We start from the raw sequence: 23,147 nt of genomic DNA on the forward strand, positions 1-23,147 counted from the left end.
TGAAATCACAAGGCGCTGTTTGTCTGTAAACAAATACATGAAATAATCCCACTATCTCCTTAAGTCTACAGAGACACACACTCATTAATCTGCAGTCAAGTTATTAGTAGCAGCATAAAAGTGTTTGTGGGTTGTTTTTGATGAGGGTATGGGGGGAAGAGGTGGTTTTGTTTTACTCTACAGATCCTAAACACATTCAGAAATGTTGAAATATACATCTGAATTTAAGTTACACACAAAGCTGGGCATTTTCAAATCTGAACCTCGGTTAAGGCCCACAAAGGATATGAATTCATGTCTAAATCTAACTCTGTATACTCCTGCAGTAATGGGTAAATAGATGTTCTGACTCGATCCAAACCTATATGTAATACATATGTCTACATGTGTTTTAGTCTTAAAGTGTTTCAGCTAACCTAAGAGTATCTTCCGTTGTTCTTAAAAAAATCATGTAAATTGTTCCCTCTATTTCTTTATTTACTTGGAAAAAAAGTTACAGAAAAAGTGGCATTGTCAACAGTGTGGTACATATCACTGAGACAGTTTCTTCAGCTCTGCTTTGATATTCAGCTGTATACCCTCTGGTCAATCATATGAGCTGTAGTTCATTGTGTTGTCCTTGCTGCCTTTATGGCTATCATAATCCAGATAATTTGCTTTCAAAATTTCCATGTGTTTCTAGGGCTAAAGGATCAATCTTTGGCTCTTTCAAAGATCAAACCAAAGAAAAATATGAACTTCATGCACCAAACCAAGCTTGATCATACAGATGATCTTTCTGTTTTTTGGGTTTTTTTTATATAAATAGGTCATTTTCTAAACTTCACTACCAGGATTTGATGCACTGCCTTTGTGAAGGTCCCCTTATGAACTGTTGAATCCCTACTTCTTGAAGTATAACCCCAAATCAGAAATGGAGAACAGGCTATTCTGTGTCACATCAAGTGTAAATAAATACATCTTTTTGTGAATTTATGTTCCATGAGTCTCTACACCTTCTCCCAAAATATCCTGAGGTGCTATTTTGTGTGCACTTGGGGATCTGATGTCATTGTTGTAAGACTGGCAGCGCTCCTCTGCCTGATAGCATTTACTGTCATCTTCCTTCTATTCTCAGTAGTCATACAATACTTTTTTAGGCTTTATCTGTTCTGAACTGCTGGTACCTGCTGATAACGGGGTTCTTACTGCCTGCTCTTTTCCATAAGCCCTTTTTCCCTACTGAAAGGAAGGCATGATATTAATTCAGGAGTTGTTCTTGGATTCCTGGGGTGGTATTTTTCTTGAATTGTTGCCAGTGGAGATAGTGATTGTGTTTTCTTTACCTAAAGATGGCTGTCAAATAGTTAGTTCTCTGTTTCTCCCATTGCCTTGCCTAGATTTTATGTGCTTTCCATAGATGTCATATTTTTGTCTATAAGTATTCTGAAAACAGGCATTTAAGTAAAGGTTCTCTGATCTCCATTAACTCTGATACAGTTATTCTGGAAAGTGATTTTATGTTCTCTTAAATTATCTATCAATCATATTCAGTAGAAAACTGAAAGGAACTTGATAATGAAGCCAACAAAACAGGAAAACAAGCTAACTACGAAGGTGTTAGTAGTTGCTTGTAGTAGTTAGTGGTTTTTCCTGTTTTATTTTAGATGAATATTCAAACAACTATGATTTTTAAGACCCATATTTTCCCATGCCTTGTGGTCAACCTAAAACTGAACAGTCCATGGAATTGTAAGATGAGATGTAAGAAGCAGATTAGCAGTATTATTAAATCTTGCCATATATTGGCTACTCCTACTCCAGCTACTAATATCTTCCCATATAATTTTTCAGAGGAACGTAACCACAAATTTACAAAATGGCCTAATAGAATACATAGTGGCGAACATGTTAGTGGCTGTTGATAGATGTTAGATATTTTGCTGTAGTGACCACCTTGTGCCAGAGATGTACGTGTAGCATAGCCTGTATATCTGTTGGAAAAAAAAGAAAAAAAGCCTACCACAAAGTCTGCATGAGCTGTAGGTTTGGGTATCTGTGCTCTTCAGTTACTTATTTTGGATTTCTTCAGAGCTAGATGAGATTTTTCTGCACTCACATGAGCTCTGTCAGCACTTGTTCAGTCTAGTTGGCACCTCTTCATTTCTCTGGGTTGTTTTTTTTTTTCCCCTGCAGATTTTCTTAGAGAAAGGCAGATGATCTAACACTGTGAAGAAATTCTAATTCGTGTTTTGCTTTATATACTTCCAGAGGACAGATGGACATGTCTGTTATTTAATAATGCTCATGTTACATCCTTTGTAGGGAATCAGAATAGCTCCTAGCAGTCTGCCTGCCTGTCAATAGCAGACACAAGCTTTTTGCTGGTTTTGTGTTAAATAACAGGGATTTCTGCTCTGTGGGCTCCAGCTTTCAGAGTTTTGAGAACAGCACATTCTCGAATGGGCATTGTATATTCCTCATACTCTTGGCTGCTGAGAAGTTCTCTTTGAGAGATTTTTGGGTGACCTTCTGGTAAATAAACATGCTGTGCTTTTTCTTGGAGAATGGGAGCTACTTTTGAAAAGGATAAGGCGGTGTTGGCAATAAACTCTTTACCATTGCCCCTTTCTCTGATGTACATAACATCACACTCATTCTTAAGGCATTGCCAGAACTTCCTGACACCAGCATCTGAATCTGGAAAGGACAAGCTTTGTGTCATTCTTTCCTCTGAATATCTAAGTGTTCTTCAGCTCTCACTATTCTTCCGCTTGTCTTCTGAGCCACCCCACCATCCACAAACACTTAAGGAGTGGCATGGTACACAGCACTGGCTACCTGCTGTTTCACAAGTGGTGGGTAATGTTCCTGGCAGCCTGAATTCAGTAATTGAGTGATCCAGCTGGAACTGCATCTCTTGCTCTCTGGCAAACCTTTACTGGACTGTAAAAGGACCCATCAGTCTGTGTGTTTCTACTCCCCTTGCAACTTCTTGGAGCCAACAAACCTTTTCCGGTTATGCATCACTGGGTTTTCCTTCCTGTGATGCAGGGAATAAATTGTATGCAGTTGTCACATCTTTCCACAGAAGGTATCAACAATTTCATGATGGACTAGGACGTTGGTGTTTCTGTTTGCTGACAGTTCTGAGACTGTTGAACTCTTAACATTGGCTGCCCACCTCAGCAAGTGCATGGTTTTATCTAAATGACAAGTCAGTATTTGCCAACCCATAGCAACAGATGTTTGCTGAAGTGTACTTGTTCTGAAGTCAGTACTGCTAATGCCAGTATGACGGCTGGAATTCAGAAATGGTAATCTGGACTTTGTTGACTAAAATACTCCCCATAATCATAGTGCTAATGTAATTATTTAGTTCTTCAGATGCTATCAGAGAATGCAGTTTCTATCTGCTCCAGGTTTATTCTGCATTTCATGGGTTGAAGTTTTTTGCCTTTTTGTAATATGGCAAGTTTGTTTATCTAAGTCACGGATCCTCTAATTATATCAGGAAGGACTTAACTGGGAAAGCCAAGCGAAGTGTTTGGTTTTTTGTTTTGGCTTGGCTTTCTAAATCTTCATGAGCCTTACTATTTTGGATTGTCTCCTACATCTTTGTTACAATGACACTTGTTGCTGACTCAGTTTACCACTGTGTTTTTGGAAATACCGAATTTCCTAAAGCCTCTATTTAAAAGTTCTTCTTTTAGTGAAAGACTTTGGCCCCCCCAGCAGAACTGAATCTGGTCAGTAACAGTCTGATGAGAACATCTTGCTATTTAGAAAGAAAGTAATCTCATCCCATCAGTGAATATGGCTATTGCTTGTGTGATACTAGTGCCTTCATTTTGGGAAAATACCTCTTCTGAACATCTGTTGGAGTGTGAGGAAGAGCTTTGTGCTCTCAGTTGAGCATGTACCGCTGTGCAGAGAGACTTTACTCTGCAAAATGACACTCTTTGTGCTTTTACCTGTGGCTCCCGCAGCTTGTTCCAGGGAAACTGGGCTGTGCTGCACAGCTGCTGGCTGGGGAAACTGTACGTGAATAGACACTGGAAAATAGAAGAACTCGGTTACTGATTTCTTTGTTAGTATGCACATTCCATATCCTGCCATATGTCCCTCTTCTTTAGCTTTTTAGTTCTGGGATATTACAGATGATGTCTTCAGGAGTGCTTCAGTAATGTTGGACTGTGTACTTGTAAAACACTAATAGAACAAAGTAACAAACTTTTTAATAATGTTATGGTAATGTTAGTGTTAATGCAGCATGGAAAAATGAACTAAAATAATCACCAACAACAATGAAAGACCATTTGGTTTTATCCTTTATAGTGGTATTAAATGCGAGACTCATGAAATTTTCTTATCTAAACCTTGAGAACCTATCTTTACAGTGATTGGGAGGAATAATATTTTTCATAGGAAATATAAATAAACGGCACTTCTAAGATAATATAGTTTAGCTGTTAGCTAAATAGCTTTTTAGCTTAGACTATTCTTTTTTTAAGGATATGAATTCTAGATAAAGAAAAAACTGTTGGAATAAACAGTCCAAGGCAGTATTACTGATGTTGCCTTCTAATAAAAGAAGTCGCATAATAGCCAAATTTTTATGATACTGTGGCTTTGCCCCCAAGGGAAAAAATAGTGATGTTCTGCATAGAGGTAGAAGTTTCGCTTTCTGTCACGTAATGCAGAAGGCAGCAAATAGTCCGGAGAGGCTGAGTTTAGTTATAAAACAGTGCCTAAAGAAGAGGATGTAAGAGAGTGAGTTGGCCTGACTACGGAGGCACATGAATGAAAAGTTTTTAAGTGTAATGCCCAAGAGGAGCAGTGCAGGTGTGCTGACTCGGAGAGCTCATCACCTGTTAAAGCCATCTTCACAGATTAGTTTGTGTCTTGTTAAACTGTTCCTTCTCAATGTGCTTTATACGATAATTTCACTTTAAAGAAAAAATGAATGTAATCTTCTATCTTCAGAGTGCTTCTTCACACTCAATAGAGACTGTAAGGTTTTTTTTTTCTCTTTTTATTTATTGGAAAACTTAGCTGCTGGAAAGCTGTATCGTGTCACTGTCACCATGTTTGTGCATGTTGAGGATAAACTTAATCAGTTTTCCTGCTGGGTTTTCTCTTCTCCTGAAAGTTCTGTTTTTGAAGGAGGTTGTCCCTAAGCATTACAGGCGTTGAATTTTTTCTGTTGGTGAAGATGATAGAAAAATGAGGCAGGGCAAAGTTTTGAAACCCAGAATTAACTCAAAATTTGTGCATCTGGGAGACTGTTAGGGAGGAATCACTTAACTGTGCATGGTGTGGGAATCTTTCTGTACCTTGCATTAAGATACATGAAATTTTAAAAGCCTTTCAATGATTTTTGTAATGTTATATAGGTGATTATGGTGCCACCTATCCCTTCCTTTCATAACTTTGTGAAAAGCATCTCAGCAGGCGTTGCTCTGACTAGATACACCTTACCCAGCGTCTCTCTCAGGCTTGGGAGCAGACTTGGGCATGGTTCTTGTCTCTTGGCTACAGGTTTTTTTTCTTTCTTCTGGGTGGTACATGTTTGGTTTTCTGTGGTTTTTGAGGACATTTTGGTAATTTCTGTTGCTGTTCCATCTTCTGCACCCACCTCAAAGGAGTAGGGCATGGAGTAGCAAAGACAAGGGTGAAACAGTTAGAAAGCAGACTCTTAGAGCCTTGAGAAGTGAAGAAGGGAGGTGGAGGAGATCCAGAGCACTTGAAGGAGGGGGATGGTACAGAAGTGATAGTTTCATTAATAAATAATTATCTTTGTGGCTTCAGCATGGCTACTGCATCAACCTGTGATTCTGTAACCATCAGCTCATTTGTGAATCTGACCGATGTTTGTACCTACCTTTCCAGGGAAAACAACAGGAACAAGAGCCAGGCTATTTTAGGATTACTTAATTAGTAATTTATTTAAATTGCCTAATGATGCCTAATGACTTTTAAAGGGCTATTAGTAGCCATGTTTAAAAGTCTAAAAACATAAACTTAACCATGTACTATCTCCACTGTCCACTGTTACCTATTATTTATTTCAGGGATGATTACATGTACTGGCTAAGGCAACAAATCTTGCATTTGAAGTCAAATATTCATAGAAGAATGATTCTCCTAAGAGAGACTGTATCTGTCAGAAGATGAGAAAATATATTGAGAAGATTTTCTTGTTTATATTACCAACATGATAGGAATTTTTGTTGTCTGAAATGGTATTCATGAAAGTAACTTGAACATCCATTATTGTAACTTATTTTCTTTTCTCTGCAAGCCTGTGCTGATACCTTTTGAGTATAAAAGCCATTGCCTTTTATTGTGACTTTATGAACTGTGAATATAAGCAAGAATTGTAGTGGGAAAGTGTAGGATTGCATTTTCCTTTGAATAAAATAGATAGAGTAAGCTTTTCTAGAGCTTTTGGGAAACTAGAAGTCTTCATAAAACTTGGCTCATTCATTGTTTTTGAGATTTGGATACTGAATTGATCTTACAGGCACAATTTCTCGTTAGTGCAAGTAAGCACTAGTGGTGCCTAATCATACCTGATCTGATGGTGAACTTTGCAAGGACTGCCCTTAATTTTGGAATGACTGACACCAAGTTGAATTCTTCTTTGATATTCCTTCTACCATTAATGATCTCTGCACATGGCGTTAGTCAGAGGAAGAGACTGCACAGATGCTCACTTTTGCTCTCTATTTTCAGAGGGGTTTGGGGTTTTGGTGGTTTTTTTGTTTTGGTTTGGGTTTTGTTTTTTTTGTGGGTTTTTTTTTGTTTTGTTTTGTTTTTTAGTTTGTGGTTTGTTGGTTGTTTTTTTTTTTTTTTTTCCCCACAGTAGCTTCTGTTCCCTTTTAGAAAAGGGAAATGAATCTGTCCCAAAATATTGACTGCTTGGCAGTTGAGCAGAAAAAGTGTTCAATGATAGCCTCAAAGGAAAGGTATTTAAGGAAGCTATGACTTTACTTGTAGGCAGCTTCCCTTCGACTGTTTTTATAGACAACTGCAAAAACTTTGATCCTCACCTTCACCAGAAAGACAAGAAGCTGGGAAGCTTGGGTATATTCTGCAAATCTTTTTCTCATTAGGGACACTTTATTTTATCATTTCTTTCAAAAGACTTGAATCTTTTTGGCTCCACAGTCTTGCAGGAATTTCAGGATTTGTTTGTCAGAGATCCATGTCTCCACATACCAGTGAACACTGGAAGTATGGGTCACTTAGTACATAACCGATCCTTGAGAACTGGAATGCTGGGCAGAAAAATATGCCTTCTTATTAAGTCTTCTACTGTGTTCGGCATGGACCTTTGCATTACACCTGAGACATTATACCTGAGGAAGTAGTTACTTCTAGATTTAATAACTGCAGCGTTATTTCCATGCTTAGTTTTAACTGTGGGGAGTTAAACCCCTTTGATAGGGGTCTTGGCTAAGTGACAGCTGCTTGCATAATAGCTTGTACTGAATTTTTAAATATTAAAGGTCTGCTGTCATAAAAGTAATTGACTTGTCTTACTGCAATGCTTCTCAAATAGCTTTGGAGATAAAATGTCCTCCCTTTTCTAGAAATAACAAATATAGCAGCAGGGTGAGTTTTATACTGTGACTGTTGCTTAGAGCCGTCATTGCAGATCAGCTACTTAAAATGTATGTTCCTTATATGCTTTTGGAAATTGTGGTATTGTGGATAAGTTTGTTTTCTTCTTGAAGGTTAACATTACCCTTTTTATTTTGACTATGAAATTCCTTTCTGGAATTGGTAGCATGCCAGCATAGGTAAAAACAAGCTCACTAAGCCTTGTGTTAGGTCCCCACTGTCAGGATTTTGTAGACTAACACATACTTCAAATGCTTGTTAGGAGTTTGAAGCAGATAGACATTGAGCATAACTATTCCTTAGAGTATTTTTTCAGTGGAATCAAAGGAGAACAGAGAACACTGAGGGGGTTGTTTAAAATCTGTTGTTCAGTCCTGCTGCCTTGCACAGTACCTTGCTCAGCAGAGGTGGCGGGGCTCAGGAGCTTTCAGCACTTAGACGAGCAAAGCAAACTGACTGCAGTGAAGATGGAACAGCCATGCAGACTTCTGGTTTCTAACAGCCTGGGGATTATAACTGCTTTTGTTCACTTACAATAGCATCTGTTAACTGCAATACAGTGGAAGGTACTAACCAGATGATTCTTTCTTGAGCATTTACAAAGCTGCTGTGTGTTGGAAGGTGAATTAGTTTGCATAGAAGGCTCTTAAATCAATTAGACTTCAAAGAGAAAAAGAATGCTACATCTTTATTTTTAAAACAGTGGGGAAAGATTGTTAAAAGCTGGGACGTACCAGTCTCTCCCATGAGCAGTTGAACAGTAAAATATCATGTTCATTTCTAACATTTTTCTGCACAAGCAGTGTGAACTTCATTGTGACATCTAAAGCTGAATTAATCACTTTATTAAGACTTCTTTTGAGAGCAACTTTTATGGTTGCATTATTTGACTATGAATTAAATTATGAATTAGGTGCCACTCATAGACAATACAGTGGTAATGTTGATTTGTGTTTCAGAAGTTTAGTGACTAGATACATAAACCAACTCTTCTAGCATGGTTTTCTTAGAATTAGGCTTTGTTTGAAATAAAATTGGTCTCATCTTTCATACCAGAAGTTTGAGAATTTTTGCCGTGATGATGTGTGGACTTCTGCATTGGGGTGTCGGCTACATTCAGGTTGGTATTTATATTCTTGGTGGGGGGAAAAAGCCAAAAACCAAACTCGCCTCCAGCCTCTCAGCTGAAGTGTGGTAACTGTGTGCGTGCAGCCTGCAATGTGGTGAAGAGCCTTGGGATGGGGACTTGAACCATCTTAGAGTTTTAGTGGCAGAGAGCATATTTTAACAGGTGATTACCAGAACTCTGGTGTGGTTTTTTTTTTTTTTTCAAAGATAAATAAGAAGTAATGTGATTACTGTCATGGTATCATTAGGAGTGATGGGTTCCTCCCGTACTGGTTTGTGGCAGGACATATGTGTTGGGCTCCCATCAGGAAATCAGTTTGGCCAGAAGAAAGTTCTAATGAGCAGCTGAGAAGTAAGCCACTGAAATTGAAGACCCTGTGTTATGCAGGTGATTAAATTGCATTCAGGGTTTTGTTCATGCTTAGAAGTGGTCAATACATGAGAGAAACCATAAATAACAGTGTTATAAATAGTAATGTGACATTAAACTTATAAATAACCTTTTATAATTTTGTAGTCCTTTCTTCTTTTAGTAGCCTGTTGCTCTTTAAATTCAGCACACACCAACTCTGCATGTGTGTGTTCATTTGTCCTTCTCATCAATGTTTTATTCCAGCTGGAGCTGTGATGTTTCTTTTATTGCTTTATTTTTAGTTAACTGGGCTTGTAGCATGGTTGTGTGCCTGCTTTTTCAGTGAACGTGAAACTTCATCCTGAACTGAGCCAATATGATAAAACAGCATTAAAGCCTCTGTTGTTTTCCTGGACATGAATGCTTTAGAGGAGATTGTAGAAGTTATTTTCCTACTAAAAATAAATACCCTAAATACCAGAATAATTGAATTAATTAATCTCAAACCAAGACTATTGAAAGTTTCTTGCTGATTCTGAATAGCAGCTGATTTTGGAAGTTTTCAGCTCCAAGCCACATGGCCAGATAACTTTTCCCAGTCAGATGTTTTATTAAGTACAATGATACTAAATGTTTTTATATAGAAAATATGTACACTGTACCTAGAAAATATTTCATTATTGCGGTAGTAGAAGGAATCTAACTCCTAATTAAAGCCTGAGATTTAGTTAGGTGGGCTGAGATGAATAGTACGTAAGTACAGAGTATGTCAGTGAATTTTAGTTTTGCTTGGGTAACATGGTATGATTTCATTTTAGTGCTGTAGTGCATTAAAAAATTCCTTCTTTCTGGGTTTTATGCTTGTTCCAGTTGTATAGCTGCAACTTTGTACCTTTTTGGATGTGGGAATACAGGGAGTTCTTTTTTTGCATTATATTCATAGTTAGCTTTGAAAGTGTGATGTTGCTTTTGACATCATTAATAACATCTGCTATTTTTGTTAATATTGTGGCAAGTTCCAAATATTACTGTTATTCTATAAAGAAGAAAGCTAAAAGGAAGAAAACAGCCATATTCAACAAAAAATAAAACTTTAAAGCATTTTTCAGAAGTCTACTTTGATCAACCCATGTAAGAATTATAAACCTTTCCTGTAGGTTTGGGTCTTGTCTCCATTGCATTATAGAATCATAGAGTCATAGAATTGACTAGGTTGGAAAATACCTTTAAGATCATCAAGTCCAACCTTTCCCCCGGGACTGCCAAGTTTACCACTAAACCATGTCACTAAAGGCCTAAGCTTCGTGTTTTTTGAACACTTCCAGGGATGGTGATTCCACCCTGGGCAGCCTGTTCCAATGCCTGATTACCCTTTTGGTGAAGAAATTTTTCCAATCTAAACCTCCCCTGGTGCAGCAGTGTCCTATCACTTGTTACTTGTGACATTTAAGACCTTGAAGGGTCAGAGACTGAGGTACCCCTAAAGTACAGAGTAAGCATCAAATTTATCACAAAACCGTCTTCCACAGCAAGGAGTCAGGTCCCTTCACCTAGAGGGTGTCCCACCACTGTGTTCTGAGGGAAGGAGAGAAAGGCATCTAACACCCAGGGGCAAATTTAACAGGACATTATGTTGCATTATTATTCCTTCCAGTACTTTTTTTTTTTTTTTTTTTTTTTTTGCAGCTGCTTCTGTAAGTTTGTCAGTTTAATTTCAAAAGAAGGAAATGCAAAAGAAGGAAACACATTTTTAGATGACTCTTAGAAATACATATGAAGGTAACCTTCCCTCTTACTCATTTGTGTACAAAACTGATCGTGGTTTAACAATTTGCGAAACTCAGAATGTATGAAGAGAAGTACATCGGAGCCTGCAGTCAGGCCTAAATGATTAATCATGTCATAAGCTCTGACAGGGTGCGACTGTTGAGGGCGCCACCATTTTGGAAAATTTTTGGTTTGGCTGTAAGTTTGTTTTTTTTAAAGAAGTACAGATAAAATTGTCCTGTTGTTCTCTGGTCAAGATCTTTGAAAATGATCCTTTAACAAAGTAGGTTTGTACAATGTATGAATCTGAGGAGCTCAGACTTGTTTCAGATCCTCTGGTAAAGAAACTAAACCCATAAAACAGTGGTTTATTTTTTTATTTCACTGCAGGTGAATGATTATCAGATTTAACTGCTTAATCATTTGAACATGAGTGATATCTTCATTGCCAGATTCAGTCAAATAATTTTGAACTTCTAATCCTCTTGAGCTGGCTTGTAACTGGAAATTATTTCCTGTAAAGAAAATCTTTGAGAGGAGTCAGCAACAAATCAGAAAAATACCTAAGCTAAGCTGAAGTTACAAAAATATGAGCGCTCTTAATAATAAATAAATAAATAAATAAATAAATAAATAAATAAATAAAAGGAGACCTTAACGTTCAGAATGATATGGATAGGATGATTCTTTCGCTCCTGGGCAGGTCCATCAGCAAAGCCACTCTCTCCTTGTGTGGAGAGCTTATAGTTCTAGTGCTTGGATGTTCTTTGGGGTCTCTCTCTAGTGTGCACCACAAGAGCAACCAAAGAGGTGACCTGCTCCGCTCTCATACCCCCAGGGCCAAAAGGTTGGGGAGAGGCTGAGTATCAGGGTGCTTGGAAAAGGAGTGCAAGGCAGAGTGGCTGAGAGCCAGGGGCACCAGTGGAGTGAGGTCACTTCTCTGGGCAGCCGTGCTAGAAGACTTCCCTTGGTTTGTTTTCTGCTGGATAAGGAAACGAAGTTGACGAGCATTTTCCAGGCAGGTAGCCAGACAGGCATTATTTTACGTTTCCAGTGGAAAATTTTTGGTTTTTTTGGTAAAAATGAAATTTTCTATATGAAAATTTCTATTTTGTGGAAATGGCATTTCTGATTAAGAACTAATTTTGATGGAAAATGTCCAATTGGTTATATTCAGCCTTAGAATTAACATCTGCTGTGTTTAAGTCTATTGAAGATAATTTGGCTTAGGTTTAGAAACTCTGAACAGAATATACACTGACAACTTTCCTCCCTCTGTCTAATACTTCAGTTCTAGTGGCAGCCAAAATTCAACTTGAAGTTGGCTATGAGTAAAATAAAACCTTTTTTTTGAATTTTGCCATTTTGTCTTCAATTCAGACTGCCTTCAGCTTCAAAGGCTTCTCAATGAAGATGCCATGGCTGGACTTAAAGCTGCTAATTCAACTAGTTGTCTGGTTTTGAAAATCCTGCTGTGTGCAGCAGTATTGATCTGTGGGCGCTTAGGTGGCTAATAGCTAGCTCACAGATATTCTCCATGTTTTCTGTTGGTGTTTTCTTCAGATAATTGTGGTTGAGGCTTGTAGGGCATACAGGATGTGAGACTTGTGTTCATTTATAGTCACACAAAATTAGAACATGTAACTTTCCAGCTTTTGGTGCATTACCCCTGTTTGATCTGCATAGTTGTATACAGTTGTTGAAGACCAGCAATTGTTATTTGCTTATTTTCTTTTTCTCTTTGGCTACCTGTTTGTTGATGGAAAAGCTGAAATCAAAACCTAATTCTCACATACTACATTTGCTTGCGTGTGTAGTCCAGCTGTTGCTTAAGTTCAGAGATGTTGGTAATTAGTGTCCTGAAAGTGCTATACTAGGTTATTCTAGCTATAGGCAGTTGTAAATTGTCATTAAAGGCTCGAAGATAACCAGGCTCCTTTTAGATACTAAAGAGCTTTCAGTTTCTGCTAGGCCTGTAGAGGACTGTAACCCCCTTCTTTAATAGGTAAAGATATCTCTTCTGGAGGCCTACAGCAAAGGGGAATCAAATTTAGTTACTGCTTTATACTTTTGAGGAAAACTGTAGGAATAAGTTTGGGGAATTGGGTGTTAGTTTTGTGTCGTTGTTGTCTTCCCCTCTCCACCTTTCTTAAGCAAGATATAAAGTACTAACTTGTTATCATCTGGTGTTTCTGTTTTTAGTTTGTCTGAACTTGTGCTGATTTCAACTCTTCTTTTCTTCTGGTCTGTAAATATTTAGGCTTCCTAATCTTACAGTTATATGGGAGTCAGAATTTCCTTATAATGAAAAATCTATTTAAATCTATTTAACCTAATTTAAGAACACATTCTAAAAATGACTGCAAATTTATTTTGAGAAGTTTCTATCAAGAAGATATTTTAGTAATGTTTCATTATAGTCTCAATTTATTACACCTTATTATAGCATTGAGTCACGAAACCTAGAATAAGAGATCCAGCTCCAGGAACGGGAAGAGTTAGATGTAATCATCTGTGTGAGTGTCACGGATTGCCATCTTTAAGGCTGGTGCACGTTATGGATATCATAGAGTTCAAAATGCTGGAGGTGGAACTGACTTGGAAAACTTTTGTATTTATTCAAAGTAATTTTTACACATGATAAACACCTTCAAATGTCATCAGCTGACATTCTAATATATACTAGGAAACAAGGAGATTTTATATCTTATCAATTCATTTGTGTATTTGTTTAATTTACAATATTTTTAAAATACAGAAGGATAGTTAAATTTGCTGTTCTGTGTTATTTAAGCAGTGCTCCTCTTGTTCCTTTTCCTGGCAGGTTTATCCTTTTCCAACTGCTTCAGCTATCTGCCCTTCCACAGGGTTTGGTCTGCTTCCTTTTTCTTTTTTTTTTTCTTAAGTTAGATTTTTTTTTTATCCCTGCTAGCTTTGCCATTTTACATCGACACTGATTATTCCAGGAGCTTGGGCTGCTGCTGCTAATGCGGTGCACAAGTTTGTTTGCTGTTCATCGCTGAAGTGGTCGTATAGCAGTGCAGTGGCAGCAGCCATGCACCCAAGGGGCCCAGAATTTTCAGATGTGCTTTAGGAATTAATGCTTTTTGTGTTAGATTTGTCTCTTCATGTGGCTGAGGATTGAGGATGTGGTAAAGGAGGATGTAAGAGTAGCTCATTCATTGAAATGTAGGTGAGACTATGAACATTTTGGGAGCATGTGAGTTGCTCTTCATTGCTCTCAAGGGTGAGGTACTTGCAGATAGGAGTTTCTTTAGTTGTATTATATTTCTTGCATCTGTGAGGGGTTTAATCAAGCAGCTCAGAGTGCCTGTGGATAATAGAAGTCTTGAGGGAATGCATAAAAGCAGGTGGAGATTAGATAAGTTTCTTGTACCAGTTTTGCATATGAAGCATAGAGGCTGCTCAGGGCCAGGCTCTAAAGGGTGCAGGAAGCCCTGGCTGATGAGGGTGAGCTTGGAGTCCCAGAGCTGCCAGGCCTATGCATGTATCTGAGCTAATGAGAGCACAGTCCACTTACCCACCAGTGACGAGAAGTTGCTGAGGTTTTGGAAACTTCATCTTCCAAACTTCTAAGTGTCTCCTTGTATCCTTGCTCTATTTTGACAACTCCTTGGGAATGTAGTAGCGCTGAAGGAGTTGTGCTTGTAGTTATGTGTAACTGTCCCAGTTCATCAATGGGAAAAATGTAATGTCCCTCTTTTCCACTGAAAGTGTTAGGAAGAGTTTAATAAGTGGCCATATGAGAGCTTTCCAGAGTGTATTATTTTTCTTAAGCAGAATGAATTTGATTAATTTATATATTACAGATAATAAGTAAACTTATAAAAGAAACAGCAGATTTTGATAGAGCCCAAAATCATTAGTGATGCTGTTGCCTGTCTTGAAGTCTAGCTTGAACCTTTGAACCCAGTGACAACAAAGTGGAATGACCCAAAGTTTATGGTATCAACTTTCAACAATTATGGATACTTTCCATTGTTTGGTCAGCAGAAAGCAGGAAGTAATGAATGAAGTATGAATCGTTGGAATGATGTCAGGACTGTAGTGCATGGGTCGATTAACTTAAATGAAAATGTATTTCTGCTCTGATTTTATTTGTAAAGAGTGTCCTGAAGCTGTGTGCTACATTGGAATTGCTGAAAGCTTTGAAAACAAATTTTTGAAAGACAAAGAATTTGAACATTCATTTGTTGGACTAATGTCCATTTCCCTCAAAATAGTGCACAATCAGCTAATGTTTAGCAGTTTCAAACTGGTCTTGGTTAAAACAGTTTCACTGATGTGTTTTCAGTAAATGTATATGAAGATGGGCTCTAGATATAATTCAGTGTTTGTTTGAAATGCACTGTGTTGTATTACTCTGTTTAAACCTTAAAAATTGTCTTTGTACTTTCAAATTTTTTTTCCTCCTAATTAGATTAGGTAATTTAGTAACCATGGGGCCTGCAGTCTATTTAATGTATTCAAGCTACATCATGTTATAAGGATGTGGGCTTTCTATGAGTCTGGCCTGCTTTTGGAGAATTCCTCTTGTAAGAAATTCATGTACTGCGTTGGACCCAAATCAGTAAGTGGGCTGCACTGGTAATCCATGCTTTCTGGGTTGTGAAAATACCAGCTTCTAAACAAATGGAGATCTGGCAGTGCATTGGCTTCTTACCTGCTTTAGATCAGCTTTGAAAAATGAAATTTCTCATGTCGTTGCACAGACATGTGCATACTGTACTGTGCTGAGGTGGTTGTACAGTTGTACATGATGCAAACTCTTTAAAAGAACTCTTTACTTCAAGTCAGTGAATTGATTGCTCTCTTGGATAAATTAAATTTCAGTTAATGACCTTCTTAACCACCTGCTTATTTATTAAGCTGTTTAAATGGTTAGTTTATTGTAAGCCCAAGCAAATTGTTGTTTTATGGCGTAAGTTTACATAAAAGAAGATGCCGAAAATTCACTCATGAAGCTTCTGTATGCTCTTTAATGCCTTAACCAAGCCAGTATTGCAAGAATGTTCTGCCCTTTGATAGGGAACACTCCCTAGAATTGCTTCATCACTTGAAACCGGAGCTTAGGCATGAAATGTACAACTTAGTCCCTTCACAGAGTTGAGAGGAAAGAGGAGTTCATTGTGCAAATTCTGTCCTTCTCCAGTTAGCAACATGTGCTTTGGATTGTTAATTCCAGTGATTTTAGCCTACATGACCATGGTACTGTCCATTAAATGGATGTGCACACAGAGTAGTACCTTGCTTTTTAAACCAGTTTTCAAATTTTTTGGGGTTGCATCTCAGCTTTTGTCTTTATTTCTTTTTCTTTTGGGACTGTTTGTTTTATTTTGGAGCTCAGGTCGATCCTTTATTACTTCCATACTAACTTTAGCTATAATGTATTTTTGTTGCAGAATTCTGCAACCAGCATGGCTGAATTTTTATCAGTTTTGTCATTTTGTGACGTGTCAGTATTTGCTGGGAAATCAGATAGTTATGATCTATAACCTCATAAGCAGTAGCTAGTCATCTCACTGTTTTGCTATGTTTTGTATGTTTTCAAAATGTACAGCAAGAATGGCAATACCTGGTCGGGAGAAATAATACTGTCTGTGTTCCTGGTGCATGTGTTTCTGGGAGAAAGGAGTAGTAAAGATGATACAGATACCATTCGGGACCAATTATGTTGTAAAACAAATGTGTCACAGTAAGACCAGTAATTGCAGAGTCTGTTATTAACAGCTTCATCCTTTTTGTACGTACATATGGTGATAGAGGTTTAAATATGGGTTTTGTACACATGGCTGGCCACAAAGCAGTTACATGTAATCTGGCAGATCTTAGAAGGAGTAGTTTTGAGAGAGCATGTGATGGTGAAGGCATTTTAATGTAATCTCTACGTACTTCCATAGTTACTTTGCTGACACAGGGGGAAAGAGTAACTTTGTGGTTTGTGGAAAGTAGTCTGTCTTTTCTCACCTTCCTCTCTGTTACTATCATGGCTGTTGTATTTACATTTTGTAGAAGTATTTCAGGATTTCAGTTACTATACTTAGTTGTAAAACTGTTGCAAAAGCCTCATAGTTTCATGGAAGAAACTTGTCTATTTTGAGGTGGTAGTTCAGGCTGCTACATATTCATATGTGGGACCTGGAGTATGAGTATGAGAGGAAAAAAATCTTTGTGTCTTTGTGTGTGTTCTGTTTGTTCCTTCCTTAAAGAGAGTGAGAAGGCATTGCTCTTCAGGTCTGTGAGCTAGATGAACTGTTGTTCTGACCCAGTATAGCTGGTCCTGTTTTCTTAGCAAACTCATAATACAGTGCCTTCTTCGTTGAATTTGACCATTTAATTTATGTAGACAAATACCTGAATTACTGTCTGCAACTTTTCAGTATTTTTGGTTAGAGTGAAGATCATCTGTGTTATAACAGGAACCTTGCTGGGTGTGCAGGTTGGGTCTATTGAAGGGCAGGAAGAATGGCTGTTTGGTATTAAAAGATTTTGAGCATCAGGGCTGATTTCCTCCTCGCTAGCTCTTATGGATTTGTTGCTCAAACTGTGAAGCTTTCTATCTAGCTTAAGGCAGTAATGAGGAAGGAAGAAATACTGTTGGTCTTTATCAGCAAGTAAGACAAAAATAGGAAGAGAACGGGAAGCAAAGGGAGTAAGATTACAGTATCACAGTATCACAGTATGCGAGAGATTGGAAAGGACCTCAAAAGATCATCTAGTCCAATCCGCCTGCCGGAGCAGGAACACCTAGATAAGGTTACACAGGAATCTGTCCAGGCGGGTTTTGAATGTCTCCAGAGAAGGAGACTCCACAACCCCCCTGGGCAGCCTGTTCCAGTGTTCCGTCACCCTCACTGAGAAGAAGTTTCTTCTCCAGTTTAAGTGGAACCTCTTGTGTTCCAGTTTGTACCCATTACCCCTTGTCCTATCATTGTTTGCCACTGAGAAGAGCCTGGCTCCATCCTCGTGACACTCCCCCTTATATATTTATATACACTAATAAGGTCACCCCGCAGTCTCCTCTTCTCCAAACTATAGAGACCCAGCTCCCTCAGCCTTTCCTCATAAGGGAGATGCTCCACTCCCTTAATCATCTTAGTTGCCCTGTGCTGGACTCTCTCCAGCAGGTCCCTGTCCTTCTTGAACTGAGGGGCCCAGAACTGGACACAATATTCCAGATGCGGTCTCACCAGGGCAGAGTAGAGGGGAAGGAGGACCTCTCTCGACCTACTGACCACCCCCCTTCTAATACACCCCAGGATGCCATTGGCCTTCTTGGCCACAAGGGCAATGTTGGCTCATGGTCATCCTGCCGTCCACTAGGACCCCCAGGTCCCTCTCCCCTACACTACACTCTAACAGGTCGTTCCCCAACCTATACTGGAACCTGCGGTTGTTCCTGCCCAGATGCAGGACTCTACACTTTCCCTTGTTATATTTCATCAAGTTTCTCCCTGCCCAACTCTCCAGCCTGTCCAGGTCTCGCTGGATGGCAGCACAGCCTTCTGGCGTGTCAGCCACTCCTCCCAGCTTAGTGTCATCAGCAAACTTGCTGACAGTACACTCAATTCCCTCATCTAAATCATTGATGAATATATTAAATAATACTGGTCCCAGTACTGACCCTTGAGGCACTCCACTAGATACAGGCCTCCAACTGGACTCCGCCCCATAGACTACAACTCTCTGGCTTCTGTCCTTCAGCCAGTTTGCAGTCCACCTCACTACCTGATCATCCAGACCACACTTCCTCAGTTTAGCTATGAGGATGCTGTGGGAGACTGTGTCAAATGCTTTGCTGAAGTCAAGGTAGACCACATCCACCGCTCTGCCATCATCCATCCACCGCGTTATTTCCTCATAAAAGGCTATGAGGTTGGTCAAGCATGACTTCCCCTTGGTAAAGCCATGTTGACTGCCCCTCATAACCCTCTTATCCTTGACATGCCTTAAGATGGCATCAAGGATAAGGTGCTCCATCACTTTCCCAGGGATGGAGGTGAGGCTGACCGGTCTATAGTTACGCGGGTCCTCCTTCTTGCCCTTTTTGAAGACTGGAGTGACATTTGCTTTCCTCCAGTCCTCAGGCACCTCTCCCATTTCCCAAGACTTGGTAAAGATGATGGAGAGTGGTCTAGCAATGACTTCCGCCAGTTCCCTCAGCACCTGTGGGTGCATCTCATCTGGACCCATGGATTTATGGATGTCCAGATTGATCAAGATTTGCCTTTTTCTTCCCTTAAAGCATGGTGGCTTTTAACAAGAATTTTTTTCTGCTGTAAAATTGTGGATTATTGGACCACTCTAAAGTGTTGGCTATAGTGGTTAATTGTGTAGCTGCACTGATAAAGATGCTGATCTTTATGCCATTATGGCTAATAAAGCGATTGACACTTAGGTTATATCTGTGTGACAAAATATTTTGTGAAAAGTTATGTTGTTGCCTTGGGTCACTGGTATGGAGGTTCGGTTCCTATTCTTCTGTTAAAGGTTTTCTTCTGCCTTCTGAAGACGTGTAGAAGGCACAGCTGAAGCAGCCTCTTCATGAGGAGTTGTCAGACATGTACTTTCTTGTTAGGCTTTACTTTGGAGTTTTAATATTTGCAACACAATTTGTCATTATTATTAAGAGAAGGTCGTGAGTTTAGCTTGCAGCTGGTGGGTTTATCTGGTGCCTTCATCCTTTCTCAGTTTGTCATGTTGGTTTAGCAAAACAAAAATAAACTTGCTGTTATTCTATGTGAATACAGCATTGCAGTTCTGAAGCCAGAGTGACTAAATAGCCAAAAAAAAGCTGTCTGGTAAGAAAAGAAGTACTTTCAATCTGAAAATGCTGGTTCAGTGAAAACTGAAACATTTTGCAAGGATGGATTATTGTAAAAAAGAATTTTTTTTTTTTTTTTTTTTTTTTTAATGTCTGAGATGTGTGGTCATGCTGAAAGAGCTGAAGATGTGCTCTAGAAAAGCAAAATACCTCAGGGATTTTTTGGGCAGTCGCTTAGGAGGTTGGCTGCACGCGGTGGGAAGAAGGTTACACCACAGAGTCCCAGGCCTTCCTGATACTGGCAGCTTGGATCTTGGTCTTCTACTTTCCCACAAAGGCCTGTGTATCTAAGCTGTCAGCTATTTAGGAAGGGATTGATCTTTTGCTTGTTATCCTTATTCACTTGTGTGCATTGGACCACAGATGCCTTGTATGATCCAGGCAAATGCTCTAATCACTGCTGGGATGTTTGCTGCCCCCTGCTAAATTGCTCAGTTTTGAGAATACCTGCTTTATTTTTCTACTTCTTAAGGTATTTATATTTTCTATCTCAGTATGTTCTCTACTTAAGTTATGAAACTCTGTTTGCTTACGCCCTTGTCAGAGGACGTAGAAATAGTTTGCTGAGTGTGTAATTAAGTGAATTACAAGCCCTGATCCTGTGAGGTACTTAAGAAACTAACAAGTATCATTGGATAGGGCCAGTAGCATCAGGTGTTCACATAAGTACTTTGCTGGACGGGGGTTGCATGGTAATCATTAGAATCTTGAGTTTTGTAAAGCAAACATCACATTTCAATTCTTAACATTCTATTTATCAGCACTTAGAGTGTAGACTTGTATTGGACACAGTTCCTTATTTGGAGAGTAAGAATCACTTGTGCTTCCAAACTAGATACATAAATCCAATCAAATTTATTTAGATGGAAGGTTCAGTAGTTTGACAAATCTTTATATATGCATGTTGCAATTTAAAAAGGGGGGAAAAAAAGCAATACTGATGTTTTTGTTACTGCTGTGTATTCTCATGTCTAATGATTACACAGTGAATGCACAGGCTTTGCAGAATAAGGTGTCCACATGTTGGTGTATTTGCTGTTTTCTTCATGCTTTTTCACTATAAAGTGTTTTGGTGGAAGCATTAGGTTGAGGGGTTTTTTTTCTGTTTTGTACTGAAATGAATTACTTAATTGGTGCTGGTAGCCATGGTACCCATCAATTGCAGTGCCTTTTGAAGTACAAAAATAAAAAAACCAACCCACCCCTAAAAACCCCAGACCCATAAAAAAACCAAAACTCCACAAAACAACCTTAAAATAAGGAGGAGGTGGACAGTCAGCAGAAAGTAAAGGACTAAATATTTTGGAATAAGGTTGTGTTGAAATTTGTAAGACATTGTTTTGTTATTGGATACCCTGAATTTAGTACGCATTTTTCCTTTGTCTGTAATGGAGTTTTTCACAATGGACCTGCTGTGTGTTGACGTTTCCTTGTAGTATGACATTCTTCCATTTGCATTTTTTGATCTTTTTAAATTCTCTATTTGTTTTGCCTAAAGACCCTGTGTGGACAGTAATGACCGCACGTTTCCGATTGCCTGCTGGCAGAACCTACAATGTACGAGCGTCTGAGCTGGCACGAGACAGGCAGCATACGGAGGTGGTCTGCAACATTCTTCTCCTGGATAACACTGTACAAGCTTTCAGAGTTAATGTAAGTAATTTGCTTACTACAGATTGGTATCGCTGAGCTTGCTGACCTTTGCTGGATTTGTATGGCTAGAGTCTGACTTTCAAAATAGTGTTAAATAAAGAATAAGAGGAGAAGCTGTGTTCAGACAGTCATGCTTGCACACATGTTTGTTGTGGTTTAAAGCCAACCAGGCAGCTCGTTCACTCACTCCCCCCTTCCTCCCTCCACTCCCGGAGAGATGGGAAGGAGAATTGTAAGAATGTAACTCCCACAGGTTGAGATAAGAACACTTTAGTAACTACGGTATAACACAAATCACTACTGCTACCACCACTAATAATAATGATAAAGGAAATAACAAGGAAAGAGAATACAACACTTCACAACCCGTCGACCGATACCTCTTCCCCACCCAGCAGTGATCTAGCCCTTCCAGGTAACTCTGTTACCTCCTGGGCATGACATGCTGTGGTATGGAATACCTTTTTGGCTAGTTTGGGTCAGGTGTCCTGTCTCTGCTTCCTCCTGGCTTCCCCTCCTCCCTGGCAGAGCATGAGACTCACAAAGCCCTTGGTCAGACTAAACATTCTGACCAGCAACTAAAAACATCGGTTTATCAGCGCTGTTCCCAGGCTGAAAGTCAAAAACACAGCACTGCACCAGCTACTAAGAAGGAGAAAAAGTGACTTCTACTGCTGAACCCAGGACATATATATACTAAATCACTGTGAACTTAGTCATTCTGGTGTCCTCTATAATACTAAACCAGCTTAATTTTAAAATTTATTATGCAAAGCATCATTTATTTCTAGCAATTCTCTTCCTGGACTGAAATCATATAGTGGAAATGGAGAACAGTTGTGCCACTGAGTTGAATGAGAAGCAAGCTTTTGTTTTGCTCCATTCTGGTTTTTGCATTTTGAGCATGAGTAAGGTGTAGGTGGTAACTCTTCTCATGACTGTATAGCTAATGATGTTCAATCATGTATGTGGTTGTATTTGGTTATGACTGTCGTCTTAAAGTATCTCTTTGCTTTTTGCTTTTCTCAGATTGTATTCTTGTTCTGTGATTTCCCTCATTTAAACTTACCATCTTCTAGCACAGTGTTGAGGATGGCAGAAAAGAAAACAGGAAGCTCGTTGCTGAATGCTGAGGACTGTTACTGGGAAGAGTGAATAACTTACACATAACAGCCTGGAATTTAGAATAGGTTATTCATAAGATTTTCTAATCTGTAATCCTTGATAAGGAGTTAAAATGTTCATAGTTTTGTGCAACCATTTCTTTCACATTCTTGAGGAAAAACCCCTATGATCACCAGCCAAAGACCTCAGAAGAGAACAGTAAAGCATTTAAATTGATGTTTGTGTGAGAAGAACCAGGACTCAATAGGAAAGAAGCTGTGGGGTGTCCCGGGGCAGGAGAACTCATCTTTTATAAGCTACAGAATTGATGACTTACATGGAGAAAGGTTGAATGATGTGATGGTGGAAGTTGCAGGTGGTGTGATTATTAAGGTTTTTGAAGAGAAAATTGAACTTAATGGAGTGAAGCAGTAGTTAGATATCCAATAAAGCCGTGGAAATGTACAAGAGAGTTGTTTTTGTATGGCTACAGCTTGACTTCCAAAATAGTGTTAAGTACAGAATAGGAAGGGAAGTTGGGTTGAGGCAGGCATACTTGCACACGTACATACTAGAAGAAGAAAAAGAAGGGAAGAAAAAGAGAAGAGGCTCAAGGAAAACCTTATAGCAGCCTTACAGTACGTAAAGGGTGGCCTACAAGAGAGGGTCTTTTTACAAGGGCATGTAGTG

General features: G+C 38.9%; 1 protein-coding gene across 7 annotated transcripts in view; it reads left to right on the plus strand.

Moving 5' to 3' along the window:
* PTPN4 (protein tyrosine phosphatase non-receptor type 4) overlaps positions 1–23,147 on the plus strand; it is a 114,757-nt gene that overhangs the window by 22,022 nt on the left and 69,588 nt on the right. For all 7 annotated transcript variants that reach the window (XR_013957243.1, XR_013957244.1, XM_080621822.1 and 4 more), the window contains exon 2: positions 21,199–21,353. Coding sequence is in view for 5 of the 7 variants with exons in the window: in XM_080621822.1 (XP_080477948.1) it covers positions 21,216–21,353 (138 nt within the window). In the remaining 2 variants the exon portion in view is untranslated. The remainder of the gene's footprint in view (positions 1–21,198; positions 21,354–23,147) is intronic.

This window comes from Psittacula echo, assembly GCF_963264785.1.
Source record: "Psittacula echo genome assembly, chromosome: 6".
Taxonomy (NCBI): Eukaryota; Metazoa; Chordata; class Aves; order Psittaciformes; family Psittacidae; genus Psittacula; species Psittacula echo.